This window comes from Guillardia theta, assembly GCF_000315625.1.
Source record: "Guillardia theta CCMP2712 unplaced genomic scaffold GUITHscaffold_4, whole genome shotgun sequence".
NCBI classification, from domain to species: Eukaryota; class Cryptophyceae; order Pyrenomonadales; family Geminigeraceae; genus Guillardia; species Guillardia theta.
This window is the reverse complement of record NW_005434670.1, coordinates 980,921-993,963: the sequence shown is the minus strand read 5'-3', so window position 1 is coordinate 993,963 and position 13,043 is coordinate 980,921. Positions and strand designations below refer to the sequence as shown.

General features: G+C 54.4%; 5 protein-coding genes across 5 annotated transcripts in view; 3 read left to right on the top strand and 2 right to left on the bottom strand.

Moving 5' to 3' along the window:
* The window catches only part of GUITHDRAFT_84189 (hypothetical protein), a gene marked incomplete at its 5' end in the record, with an annotated part of 2,214 nt that extends 819 nt beyond the window's left edge, over positions 1-1,395 (top strand). The window contains 5 exons of the mRNA XM_005841118.1: positions 161-328; positions 497-588; positions 936-996; positions 1,042-1,101; positions 1,156-1,395. Of these exons, the coding sequence (XP_005841175.1) occupies positions 161-328; positions 497-588; positions 936-996; positions 1,042-1,101; positions 1,156-1,209 (435 nt within the window). The 3' untranslated portion in view covers positions 1,210-1,395. The remainder of the gene's footprint in view (positions 1-160; positions 329-496; positions 589-935; positions 997-1,041; positions 1,102-1,155) is intronic.
* Positions 1,396-1,967: 572 nt separating this feature from the next.
* GUITHDRAFT_150180 (hypothetical protein) lies at positions 1,968-2,976 on the top strand (the record flags this gene model as incomplete). The annotated part of the gene is made up of 5 exons (XM_005841117.1): positions 1,968-2,244; positions 2,300-2,532; positions 2,584-2,706; positions 2,756-2,849; positions 2,899-2,976. Coding segments are annotated over exons 1-4 (635 nt in total), but the record flags the coding sequence as incomplete, so codon positions are not given.
* Positions 2,977-3,101: 125 nt separating this feature from the next.
* GUITHDRAFT_100443 (hypothetical protein) lies at positions 3,102-3,511 on the bottom strand (the record flags this gene model as incomplete). Its single annotated transcript, XM_005841116.1, has 3 exons — positions 3,102-3,262; positions 3,316-3,367; positions 3,428-3,511. The coding sequence occupies 3 exons, from the start codon at positions 3,509-3,511 to the stop codon at positions 3,102-3,104; spliced, it is 297 nt and encodes a 98-aa protein (XP_005841173.1).
* A 2,086-nt stretch (positions 3,512-5,597) lies between these two features.
* On the top strand, positions 5,598-8,093 carry GUITHDRAFT_160832 (hypothetical protein). Its single transcript, XM_005841115.1, has 11 exons — positions 5,598-5,735; positions 5,897-5,972; positions 6,035-6,148; positions 6,315-6,355; positions 6,513-6,561; positions 6,670-6,722; positions 6,984-7,021; positions 7,193-7,249; positions 7,419-7,475; positions 7,630-7,701; positions 7,998-8,093. Exons 1-11 carry the CDS (start codon positions 5,616-5,618, stop codon positions 8,044-8,046), a joined length of 726 nt encoding a protein of 241 aa, XP_005841172.1. The 5' UTR covers positions 5,598-5,615; the 3' UTR covers positions 8,047-8,093.
* A 109-nt stretch (positions 8,094-8,202) lies between these two features.
* On the bottom strand, positions 8,203-12,901 carry GUITHDRAFT_132586 (hypothetical protein; the record flags this gene model as incomplete). The annotated part of the gene is made up of 14 exons (XM_005841114.1): positions 8,203-8,272; positions 8,451-8,492; positions 8,534-8,608; positions 8,943-9,133; positions 9,499-9,889; positions 10,021-10,237; positions 10,400-10,458; positions 10,654-10,712; positions 10,980-11,126; positions 11,178-11,411; positions 11,701-11,814; positions 11,845-11,881; positions 11,996-12,048; positions 12,407-12,901. 14 exons carry the CDS (start codon positions 12,899-12,901, stop codon positions 8,203-8,205), a joined length of 2,184 nt encoding a protein of 727 aa, XP_005841171.1.
* Positions 12,902-13,043: the final 142 nt, after the last annotated feature.

Sequence of the window (13,043 nt, the reverse complement as noted above, 5' to 3'; positions counted from 1 at the left end):
GTGGTACCGACTACGTGACCGTCCTCCTCCTCCTCCTCCTCCTCCTCCTCCTCCTCCTCCTCCTCCTCCTCCTCCTCCTCCTCCTCCTCCTCCTCCTCCTCCTCCTCCTCCTCCTCCTCCTCTTTTTCGCTGCTCCTCCTCCTCCTAACCTTTCGAGCAGGACACGCCCAACTACAACTCTGGCGCGACTGGAGCAGACACGCTCTTCGCTGGGGTACCCATCCTCCACCTTCCATCCACGAAGCCCATCGGTCGGATGATGTCGAGCATGCTCAGAGCCCTTCGACTGCAGGAGCTCATCGTCCGAGACCACGACGAATACTTCAAGGTTGGCCGTTCTCCTCGTCCTCGTCCTCGTCCTCGTCCTCGCCTGTCGTCGCCCTCTCCCTCTATCCCTTCGTCGTCCTCGTCCTTGTCGTCATTCTTCCCCCTTCGACTTTCTGCTCAATCTCCGTTCATTCTTGTAGCATTTTAAGGAGCACTGACTTTGAACCAGCTTGCTCACAGGTTTGCGAGAGAAGAGAGCTCGGAAGCGCTGGGGGGAAGAGCTGTCGACAAGCTCAAGACAAAGCTTCTTCGGAGGATCATGTGAACAGCTTCCCCTTGTCCCTCCTCCTCCCTATCCACCTCCTCCTCCTCTTCCTCCTCCTTCTCCTCCTCCTCTTCACTATCTACCTCCTCCCTATCTTCCTCGTCCTCCTCGTCCTCCTCGTCCTCCTCCCTATCTTCCTCCTCCCCCTCCTCCCCCTCCCCCTCCTCCCCCTCCTCACTATCTACCTCCTCCTCCTCCTCCTCTTCCTCGTCCTCCCCTTTTTACTCCTGCTGCTCTTTCTACTTCTCATGCTCCTCCTGCTCATGCTCCAGCGCTTGCTCCTCCTTCTCCTCCTCCTTCTCCTCCTCCTCCTCCTCCTCCTTCTCCTCTCACAGCCGTCCAGATGGTCCCCGCTGTTCGACGTCAGTGCCTGGGTCAACGACTTCGATCAGATGTGCAGAGCTGTGAGTGGCGGGGGACGTTGGATGCCTCCTGTGATGCTGAAGCAGCTGTGGGATGTCTACACCATGACCAAGGAGGAGCCGACCGTCGGGCAGGATGAGCATCAGGTACAGCGATCACTAAGATAGCAGTGCCTGACTCGCCCTCCCGGTGACCCTCAGGCTGCATGGAAGGCTATGCACATAGTCGGCGCTCGGCCTCGCGGAGTTCTGTGACCTAGTCAGATGCCATGATGCCTCGGGACATGCCGGCCGGGCCTCCGACAGTCGAAACCGTCAGTGAAGCTGTTAAGTTAGCAAGTCCGGGGGGCCGGCGGCGCGGGCCCGGCGGGCCCCACCTGCCCTGGTGTAAGGCGGTTATGACAAATGTAACGGTTGCTTACACATACAGCCTATCGGAGCACGTGTACAAATTCCGTGCCATTTCCAAATATTTTTCATTGGTATATGTAGTTATCATTGAGATATTCAAAATTGTCGGGGAATGTTTTCGAAATTCTTTTATCAGAAAGCCCCCATCGGAATACGAATGAGCAGTGAAGGTTTGCTGAGATTTCCGTCTGGTGTATGGTGATGGCTGGTGGAAGAGGCGTAGAGGGGAGGAAGAGATAGAAAGATCGCACGGAGAGGAGAAGAGAGGAGAGAGGGAAGAAGAAAGGGGAAGATTGCATGAAGGGAGAGGAGAAGAGAGAGGGAAGAAGAAAGGGGAAGATTTCATGAAGGGAGAGGAGAAGAGAGAGGGAAGGAAAAAGGTCAGATGAAGCATGGTTTTATGTAAGTTCGCGAGACGATAGTTAGCCATTGATTGAGAGGGTACATCGCTGAAGATGAGCAGATAAGAACCAAGAATGGATGGAAAGATTCAAAGAGATCATGTCAATGCATGGTTGGTCATAGAGGGCAGCAATTCATGGAGAAAGCCAAGTTTTCTTATGCAAGAAGACTGATCACGATGCTCTCTTACCGTCAGTGGCAGGTTGTGCAAAGATGTACAAATGTCAGTCTGCAGCTTCGGTTTTATTCTTTGTATGCCTTTTTGTGGAGCGCAGCAGATGCAGGAGTGTGCCGGCTACCCCTCAATGCCCGCAGCCATGTGGTGACAATGTTGATGACTTCTGCCCCAACCGTCTGGTCCTCTCAGCCGAAAGCCGCGGAATGTACAACCTCTCGGCTCCTCTGACTGAATCAGATGGATGGGATATTCGGGTGTTGCATATCGACAAATCCGATACTGTCAAGGTTCCATTCATGGTTCGTGCTGGAGCTGCTTACCATGATATTGTTCCTCTGAATCATGCTGTTATAGGTATCCATCTACGATGAGATCAACTACCAAAAGTTGTTGGCCCGCGATGCAAGTGCCGAGCCATGCAAAGAAGATTCAGCACTGAACAAGTGGGTGAATTGCATGTCGCTGCAGACCAAAGAATGCCGAGGGCACAACATGAAGGTGGACGGGAAGGAGCAGTACGTTCCTTACACGATCGCTGTGATCACACCGAACCCCGAAACGAATTTGCATATCTTGCTGCGTGTGAGGTGAGATCGACAAGAAAGATATTCTTGGTATGTGACATGTTCGGCTTGAAGAGTCGATGCTGCATTCATGCCGGATGAAGAGTGTTGGAGTTTGGGTCTCCCTTGCAGTTTTTGGTCGACGCTGTTCTGGTTATGCTTTACTGCGGCGGTAATCTACACGATATTCAGATTCAGGTGACAAAGTTTGCTCCTTGTTCGACTCGTCCTTATGTCAAAAATGTAGACAGCAAATTTCTGAGCGTCTAGAGGGTCTGAACCTTCCGGGCACGTCCATTTTGAAAGGACCGTGGCGAATCTTTTCGGGGAGATTGAACGGGGTGAGTGGGTTAGAGCAGCGGTTGACACGATCCTGACTCCTGCCCGCCAGGTGGAGGAGATGGAGGCGAGGCTTGCTCAAAGTGGAAGCACTCAGCCAGGCCTTACGTCTGGCAACGAGAGCGAACCCTATCGCAGACTATGAGAGCTTGACCGCTCCTTACTCGTCTTCTCTGAGCCTGCAAATCAAGGGCATTCTGCGTTGTACATTGTGTTTTCTTGGCAAGTGCGATCGAGTGCCATCTTTGTAAATTTTATGCCTCTGTCACTTTCTCGAAATTCCTCTGATAATAGTACATCATCGTGGCCGACGTCCCCCCCGAGAAGAGATAGTAGATCAAGAATAGGGATGCCAGCCATTGCTGCAGCCTCACCAAGATACATGTGGGAAGCGTGTCGTCCACTGGCGCCTCGACTGCAATCGAAAATCACAGACATGAAGATGTCACAGGGACAAACTTGCGATACCTCCACACGAAAATTCCACAGTTCTCGCTGACAGACAGCTCTTACCGACAACCTACAACCATGATGGTCAAAGCTTGCCTGCTCTATGATGATTTCTCCAATTAGGGCATACCGAATTGAGTGTAATACACGCCATTGCCAGTCCGATGCATGAAGCCACAAATGCGACAGCCTCGCATGCGAAGCCCAGGAGCATGGCAACTTTGTTCGATCCCAGAAACACGTGGTTCGCACTCGTCGTCTCGGCCAAAGTTTTAGAAAGGCAAAATGTCTCCCTCCCAAGAAATATGAGCGCAGCCAAGATCATCATGAACGACTCAATCTGTGGAAAGGTGGCCTCGTCACAAAGGGAACAGGTGCAGGACAGAATGTTCTATGCTCACCACAAGGACAACGTCAACGAAGTTCATACTTGTCCACTTGACTTCTTTTTGTCCAGCCACTGTCAATATCTGCAGGGGGAAGAATCGTCGAGCTACAGCTCCTAGGAAGACATAGAATGACAGCGAGATGATACCCATGTTCAATTGAATGAAGGAGAAGAAATATGAACGCCGCATTCTACTGTTTGTCCCAGATCAAAACAACTCCCTGATGAGAAGAATCAATTATCCATCACACATTCCAAGGAAGCTGCTGAAAACGAGCCTCCGCAGACCCAGGTCAAATCACAGATAAGTATGTAACACAATCAAATCACAGTTGCTTCACTATCGGAATCTCCTCCCTAAGGCTCTCATGATCTGTCTCACTGAACCTTACAAATGATCATCACCATCATCACCATCATCATCATAGTCCAGAGCCTCTCTTCACCTCAGACTGCCAGTGGTCTAGCTAGTCCCGATAGTGCTGCTCAGCTGTAGCTGAACTAGCACTGCTTGTTTGTTGCCTCATGCCCCCTGCCTCTTGATACTCACTGTCATCTCACTACTACACCGCCGGGTTGTCATCTTGACCTTTTTGTTTGCACAGTTGCCCGGTCCGCCGCCCGGCCCAGACCGGCCCGGCCGCTCCGATGATAGTACGGGCCCGGGCGGGGCGGACGGGCCCTGGGCGACTCCGAGCGCGGCCACTCACGGCTAAACTGCGGAAGCAAAATGTACCCCCCCGCGGTGGTACAAACTTTTTCAGTTTTTCAGTAGTACTGATCAACTTCAACGCGTCTGGCGGTGGAGGCTAAAAGCATCGTGAGCCGGGAGGAGTTTGCGCCGCCCGAAAGAGAATTTTTGTGACTCGCGCTGCTACGGTAGTAGTGACTGAGGGAGATTTCTGACCCTTGCTACTGTAAAACGAACTCACGGGTGTCTCCCACTTCTTTGGGACTCATGAATGTCTGCCCCTCCTCCCCGCTATGTCCTTTCCCCCGATCACACCTTCAAGGCTCAACACCAACCCCCCGGCCCCTTCCTATCCGATTTTCTAATTCTGTCTTTAAACTCTCGGCCCCATGCCCTCACCCCTTCCCTCCCTCCCCGGACCCCCAGCCCTATGGGTTGTGACATAAACCGTGGGGAAGGCAGAGAGATTCTCTTTACAGCTAGGGCTTACGCGAAAATGTGTGACAGCGTGTGATTCAGAGTCATTCTCTGTTAATCGTGATTTGGGCTTCTCTGTGACATCGTGTAAATCTCTGTTAATCGATAGTGAGATTTCTCTGTGATTCGTTTGGAAGGCCTTGTGTGCTAGAGCAATGCGCAAGATGAGGGAAGGACGACGACGAGGAGGAGGACGAGGAGGAGAAGGAGGAGGAGGAAGATGAGAGCGAGGACAAGGATGAGGACGAGGACGAGGAGTAAGATGGGGAGGATGAGCTGGAGGAAGGACGAAGAGGGAACGAGGACGAGAAGTTGAGTGAGAAGGTGCAAGAATTTGCGAGGACGAGGACGAGGACCTAGAATAGACAAGGATAAGAGTCCAATGGAAGAAGTGAACGTAGTAGATAGCGCGCATGTGATAGAGGGAAAGGGAAACAATGGAGACCTGAAAAACGACGGTAATGAACGAGTCAGGACGGGAATTGGAAGATGGTGGAGTAAAATCCTTGGATGTAGTGGTAGGGGAAAGGGAGGAAAAAGCAAACAAAGACAGCGAAATGGTGATGAACAACATGAATTCACACGTTGAGGTAGTAATGCGATTGGAAATGTCCTGCCTAAAAGTTCAGAAAATTTGAACCTTGCTGTCCCTCCCCTCTACAGCCCCCCCCCCCCTCCTGGCCTCCTCCCAACATGAAGCTCGTTGCACGACCTTTTCCTACTCCTCCCGACTAATTTTGTGGCAGCTTGTATCCCACGACAATGACCCACAGCAACTGGCTCCAAAGACCAGGACAGGGACACCTGCTCCTCGTGTGTGTAATCCTCGTCTCTGCAGTAGACGCTTACCACCTCCAGCCCTCCTTCCAGCTACGGGGCAAGGTGATCCTCGCTCTAGCCTTGTCCTCTAGTCTTCCTTCTTCCCACTTCCGAAGTCTCTTCTCTTCCCATCCTTCTTCGTTCAACCTCCTCTGCTCGCCTCTGCTCTGCTCTGCTCTGCTCTGCTCAACCTCCCTAGTCCTGAGCTTTGCTCTCTCCCTCAGGCTCCCAACGCCGTGGACTCAAGAAGCATTGCTTCCTCTCTGTCGAGGAGAAGACCTGCCAGCCTTCGCATGCAAGGTGAGCTTGATAGCTATACTGACTCTCATGCTGCCGTCAGCTGCAGACTGACGTCACTGCAGCTAACACGGAAGTTTCCCCGGACTTGAAGTACCTCGTAGTGCAGAATCGAGTTCCCGTTAACCCCCGCACAACTCCTTGTGCATGCGGGTCCGGGTTCATGTATGAGAGATGCTGTAAGTCGTTTCTTCTCATCCTGCTCCTCATCCTGCTCCTGCTCCCCCTGCTCCTCCACTTTCTCTTGCTCCTATTCCTCCCCCCCTCCCCTCCTCCTCCCCCCCTCCCCTCCTTGTTCTTGTCATCCTTGTCCACTTTTCTCGTCTGATCGAAGTGTTCGGCCAGGTGGTAGATGGCACTCTAGCGAGAATCCTCCCCTTGACCCGGTGAGTTCAGTCCCTCTGCTGCTCCTCTCTTTCTCTCTCTTCCTGCTCCTGCTCCTATCTCCCTTACTTTCGTCCTCCTCCTCCTCCTCCTCCTCCTCATCCTCATCCTCATCCTCATCCTCATCCTCATCCTCGTTGACCTCTGACGTTTCTTCAGGTTGAGCTAATCCGAGCACGTTACTCCGCATTTGCCTACTGCCTTCCTGGTACCAGTGCTACCCCCCCATCCTCCTCCTCTTCTCCCTCCTCCTCTTCCTCCTTCAGATCGTCTCGCTCTTTTCTCTTTTGTCTTGCTGATCTTGAATTTCCTCTAGACTTCCTGATGCGAACAACTGCACGAAAGAGTCCAGAGTACAACACGAACCAGGTGACGATCGATGTGTAAGATGAGGATGGGACAAAGAGTAGGAGCGGGTAGAGTTGGTAGGAGAGTGTGGAGGATTTTGTGATGAGATTTTGAGGTGTCATAGGACTGTAGTGGTGGTGGCATTAAGAGGAACATGATAGAGGAGGAGGAAGAGGAGGAGGAGGAGGAGGAGGATCCGCGCAGGGAGAGATAGAGAGGGAGGAGGGACAGGGAGAGTTGACTGTTGGGGGATGATGGTCTTGTTTCTAACGAGCTTGTCAGGCCATGTGGCGTCGCGAGCTCATTGACTTCTGCCAATCGTGAGAAAATTTCTTCCTCGTCCATGCCAACCCTCCTCCTCCTCCTCCTCCTCCTCCTCCTCCTCCTTTTCGCTCCTCCTCCTTTTCGCTCCTCCTCCTTTTCGCTCCTCCTCCTCCGTCTTCCCCTCGTTCTTTCTCCTCGGTCTGCTCTCTCCCTTACCTCCCCTTCAGATACAGCTTCCAGACCAACGGTGGAGAAATTCTGGGAGTCAACGTGGAGGAATGCCAGTGAGTGGGAGAGGAGAAGAGAAGAGGAGGATGGAGCGAGAGGAGAGGAGGATGGGGCGAGAGGAGAGGAGGATGGGGCGAGAGGAGAGGAGGGGAGAAGGCAGGAGGGGAGAGGAGAGGAGAGAAGGATTTATGAGAAGGGAGCGAGGGAAGTCACACCATCCTGCAGGTTCACAGAGAAGGATAGAGCATACGTCCAGTTCCGAGCAAGGATGTTGGGCCCCGGGTGAGAAACGATGATGGTGCTGCTGATGATGATGGTGATGGTGATGATGGTGATGGTGATGATGGCAACGGAGATGTTATAGAGGACGATGATTGTTGATGGTGATGACGACGAGGAGGAGGATGAGGAGGTTGAGGCGCTGAGAGGGCAACAGGTCGAAGTTGGTAGAGTTCTGGGAGAGAAGCGTGCTGGAGAGAAGCAACGCCAAGGGAAGGCAGGGATGCTGGTCTGTGCCTGCCTCCTCCTCTATCCTCCCCTCCTCTTCCTTCTACTCCCCTGCCTTGCCCTTCCTCTTTCTCTTCCCTCCCTTTCATTCCTCCTCCCTTCCTCTTCCTCTTGCCTCCCATCCTCTCTTCTTCCCCTTCCCTTTGTTTGCGTCTCTATCCCAACTTTCAGCCACCTTCTCTCACTTCCTCCATTTCTCTCCCCTCCTCGTCGCCTCTTCACTTCCCCCCTCTCCTTCCTTCTCCTTCACTCCTCTTCCCTGCCCTCCTCGTTTCTCGTTGGCTGACGTCTCTGCAGGTACTACTTGAAGGGATCGCTCCTTGAGTATCAGGGGCCTCTTATCTAGACGTGCAAGGGCTGTGCTGATCTGTGTATAAAAGATATGATATCCAAGGGATGGGATGGAGGGGAGGAGAGGGGGATAGGTAGGAGGAGGGGAGGGAGGGGGCGAAAGAGGGAGGAAGAGGGAGACTTCGGGGGAGGGGGAGGGGGAGGGATCAGTTCAAGGTCCAGGGAACCAAAAGTTAGGGCAGGGAGGAAACTTGCAATGAGTCTCGGCGTATTCGTATCCCCTGCAGCCTTTCAGATGGCAACCAGAAGGAGAAAGTGGGGGGAGGAAGAGGGGAAATATGCGAGGAAGAGAACGACAGGTTCATCGAGGTTCCTCGAGCGAGTGCAGGAGGGGAAAAGTGTAGCAGCAGCAGCAGCAGCAGCAGCAGGACGAGGAGTAGGGGAGGCAGGAGCAGAGACCTCTCCGGGTTGTCGAGGGAGAGAGCAGCAGAAGCGTTGCTTCTGCGGGACTTTCAGCATGAGGGGATGGTGAATCGGTTCACCTGCGGGCGAACTGGAGCTGGAAAGCGAGACGCATCAGGTTGCTCGAGGAGGTGCCGACGATGGCGTCGCATTCCCTGATGAAGAGGATGAGAGTAAAACCGAGCAGGAGGAGGCAGGAGGCAGGAGGCAGGAGGCAGGAGGCAGGAGGCAGGAGGCAGGAGGCAGGAGGCAGGAGGCAGGAGGCAGGAGGCAGGAGGCAGGAGGCAGGAGATGGGCAAAAACTACACAGACACGGGGCAAGAGAAAAAAGGGAGGAGAGAGTGATCCTGAGGCTGAGGAGGGGGGAGAAGAAAGACGAAGATATGGAGCGGGAGCGGGAGCGGGAGCGGGAGCGGGAGCGGGAGCGGGAGCGGGAGGGCGGCGGCGGCAGCAGCAGGAGCAAGGGAGGAGCGGGGGTGTGCCGCTCACCCGAGAAGGGAGATGGTGGCGATGCTCTCCATGGCACATCTCGACGTGTTGGTCACCCCCCAGCTGGAGCAGTGCAGGGACGCGATCCATGGGGCCCCAGCAAAGCTGAGAAGGGTTCCGGTGCCGTTGTGCCGCTCCTCCTCCCAGTCCAGCAGCCATAGCTCTTCCTCCTCTGCCACTTCATCCCTCGCCTGCTCAGTCGACGTGAGAAGTGGTGGAGGACTGGGAGGGGCAGGAACAGGAGCAGGAGCAGGAGCAGGAGCAGGAGCAGGAGCAGGAGCAGGAGCAGGAGCAGGAGCAGGAGCAGGAGCAGGAGCAGGAGCAGGAGCAGGAGCAGGAGCAGGAGCAGGAGCAGGAGCAGGAGCAGGAGCAGGAACTGGAGCAGGAGCAGGAGCAGAGGCGAATGAAACGAAGTTGGATCAGAGTGGACGTGGAAATGAGGGGCAGAGCGAAGGGCAAAAAGAATTAAGCGAGTAGGAGGAGGAAGGAGGGACGAGCAAGAGAGAAGGGGCAGGAAGAGAGGCAGAGGAGGAGGGTGATTGGAACGAGCAGTCACCTGCTCAACCACGTCTGGATCGTCAGTGGCAAGGAAGAGGCAGCATGCATGCGGGTACAGGCGACGAGCGGCGGCTCGATAGGAGGAGAGGTCGATGAAGCTTGCGTGGTAGCCGTCGATGCCAAGAAGCTTATCTCCCCTCCTCACATGCACCCCAACGATGGGCTCGCTCTTACTCTCCTCCTGCTCCAGCTCCTCCCCCTCCACTTTCTGCTCCCGCTGCTCCCGCTGCTCCCGCTGCTCCCGCTGCTGCTCCTGCTGCCCGCGGTAGAAGGCGGGCCAGCCGATTCTTGACTTGGTGAAGTGAATGAAGTGACGAGCTCGACGGTTGGGACGAAAGAGGAAGCGAGTCAACTGTGACCTCCACCAGAGGAGACCGCGATGAAAATACCTGTGGGAGAATAAAAGGAGGGGAGAGCGGAGGAGGAGGAAAGGAAGGGGTGAAAGAAGCGGCAGCAGCTGCTAGACGATCGAGAAGACAGAGCTGGAGCGGGAGCAGGAGCAGGAGCAGGAGCAGGAGACCTTGGGGGGACGTAGAGAGAGTTTTCTTTGCTCAGGATCTCCGAATTCTCCCTGAGCTGCTGATTCTCACAGTTGCCGACCCCGTCCCCGAAGAAGATGTTTACAACTTGTTGCCCCCCCTCTCCCCCTCCCTTCCCCACCTCCAGCCCCACCGTCCCTGTCATGTCGATGATGTCGTCATGACATGATGAGATTGGCTGGAAAAAGCACTCCCATCCTGTCCCAAGGCGTCACTACCACCTCCTCCTGGTCCTCCTGGTCCTCCTGGTCCTCCTGGTCCTCCTGGTCCTCCTGGTCCTCGTTCTCGCCCTCATCCTCGTCCTCGTCTTTCTGATCTCCGTCTCTCCTCCTACCTCTCTTCCTCCCTCCCGCCTCTCACCGTCATAGCAGTCGCCTCTTGCATAGTTCCAGTGATCGTGTCGAGCCGTTGTGAGGATTCTGCGTATGCGAAATGCAAAAGAAAGGGCAGCTGTCATGTAGTGCAACTGACAGATACATGTCATTGTCCAACCACCACCACCACCACCACCACCACCACCACCACCACCACCGCTTTTTCCTCCTCCCCTCCTCCTCCTCCTCTCCTCCTCCTCCTCCTCCTCCTCTCGTTATCCTTCTGGACCTCCCTCTTACCTGGGCTCCAAGACCAGAGGAGATGGCGCCATTGAAGGAGTGGCGGAGGATTCTGCTGTCTACAGGAGGTAAGAAGAGAAGGGGAGAGGAGCGAAGTACTAAAGCAGGACGTCGAATGCCGCCAGTCATGTGGATCTCCGATGGGAGGATACTGAAAAGAAGTGAAGATCAGAACTGCCAATCGTCTTCCTCCTCTCTCCCGTCTGCCCTCTGCCCTCTCCACTCTCCTCCTCCTTCTCTTCCTGGCTCCTCCTCCTTCCTTTCTCTCTCTCTCTCTCTCTCTCTCTCTCTCTCTCTTCCCTCCTCGCTCCTCCTCGCTGACTCACCTGCATCTTCCACAGCTCTTGATGGAGGCTTTCTGAGTCCTTATCCCCGTGCGTTGCTGTCAATCTCCAACCCCGGCACAGCTCGTCCTCGTCGCATCCCTTCTCTCCTTCCTCCCTCCGAATCCTCTCCTCCTCCTCCTTCAGCTCCTGAATCTTCAAGTAGAGTGAAACCTCAACCAGGATCCTCCTCCTCCTCACCTTCAGCGACAACAGCCTGACCTCCTCCCTGTAGTTCTCCATGAAGTCTTCTCTCTCATTTTCATCTGGGTCGGACAGATTGGCTACTTTCCCTTCTCCTGCTCCTGCTCCTGGTCCTCGCAAGCCGCGCCAGTGAAAGCGAGGAGCTTCTCGTGCTTTCTTAACGGAGAAGTTGAAGATTGGTGGCCATTGGTCGAAACGATGAATGGACGAGGTTTGGAGCTGGTAGTTGAGCTGATATGGAGTCAATAGAGGATAGAAATAAGAGGAGAGGAGAGGGGAGGAGGGGGGAGGAGAGGGGAGGAGAGGATAGAGGAGAGGGAAAGCACAGCACAGCAGAGGACAGGGCAGGGCAGGATAGCAACCTGCTGTTGGAGCAGAGGAGAGGAGGGAGAGCAGAAACAAAAATCCCGCTCATCCTAAAGTAAAGGTCATCTTCATCTCCATCGACCTCCACCTCCTTCATCTCACATCGATACACCATTCAACTCCTGTCTTCCCTTCTGCCGAGATCATCACATACCGAGCAAGCACCCCAGCTAAGTTGCAACTTGGTCAGTTGAACCCACTCCTGGAATGTGCCATCCTGTCTACCCGCATCAACCCTGGCACAGTTGTGACCTCGCGGGAGTTGGATCTTGTCGTTCATGTGGGAGCAGTCAAGTACCTGCGAAGAGAAGAGAATAGTCAAGACGTCGGTCGATCTGCAACGATTCTGATCTTGACATCTTGACATCGAGTTGTTCGCATTGATGTCCAAGGAATTGTCATGCTTGTCATGACGGGAATCAAAACATTGCTTTCAGAATCTTTCTCACGTTTCTCTCCATTGCGCGAGGACGAGGAGCATCTGCGATGCTACAAGTTTGATCTGTGAGAAACAGCTACGTCAACACAACAGGATCAACTCAGAGAGCGAAATAAACTCACCAGATGGCCTGTTTCTTGTTTTGTTGGTTTCCTCCTGACAGCTTTCTGCCTTGACTTCATACTGCCGCTCACCATGTCAAACTTGCATCATCATCCTCATCCTCATCCTCATCCTCATCATCATCCTCATCATCATCGTCATCGTCATCATCATCATCATCATCACCTTTCTTCTCACAAGGAGGAAGCGAATAATAAACTCTCCACGAGCCTTTAGCGGCTGGAATCTGACCATCAGTTTCCTCCTCTCCTCCACCTCCTCCACCACCTCCTCCTCCACCTCCTCCTCCTCCTCTCACCTCAACCAGGAGCTGGTTGAAGTCCTCACCCTCCTCCTTCCTCGAGACAACGAGCTCGAACTGAGAGGCGAGAGGAGCGGCGAAGTGAGCTCCCAGAGGACCGAAGATCTGCACCACGACCATCTCCTCCTCCTCCATCCATCTCCCGGACAAGAACCGGATCAGCGTCCTATTAGAGTCGTACAGCTGTCCCATCTGCGGCTCGTAGATCTCGAGGAAAGGAGCACGCACGTGGAAAGCAGGGTAATAGTTCCTCCTCCTCGCATCCCACCCTGCCACCTGCCACCTGACTTTGACCGAAGGCAGCGTCGGGCGAAGACGTTTCCTCCTGAGGGAGGTCGATAGCCACCAGGACAGGTTCCTTCCTCCGAAGCAGGGCTCGTCACACACAGATCGAGATCCTTGCCTCTCGGTCTGCCCATGCGACGCGGGCACGTCGAAGCTGATGAGGAGGCAGAACGGAAGGAGAAGGGAGACCCCGGAAACAGCCCACATGACTTCACTTCATTCTCAAGGAACCTTCATGCTTGTTGTCGTATCCCTCCCCTCCTCCTCCTCCTCCTCCTCCTCCTTCTCCTCCTCCTCCTCCTTACCCTGTTCCTCTTCCTCTGCTCTCGCCCTCCTCTCCCTCCCCTCT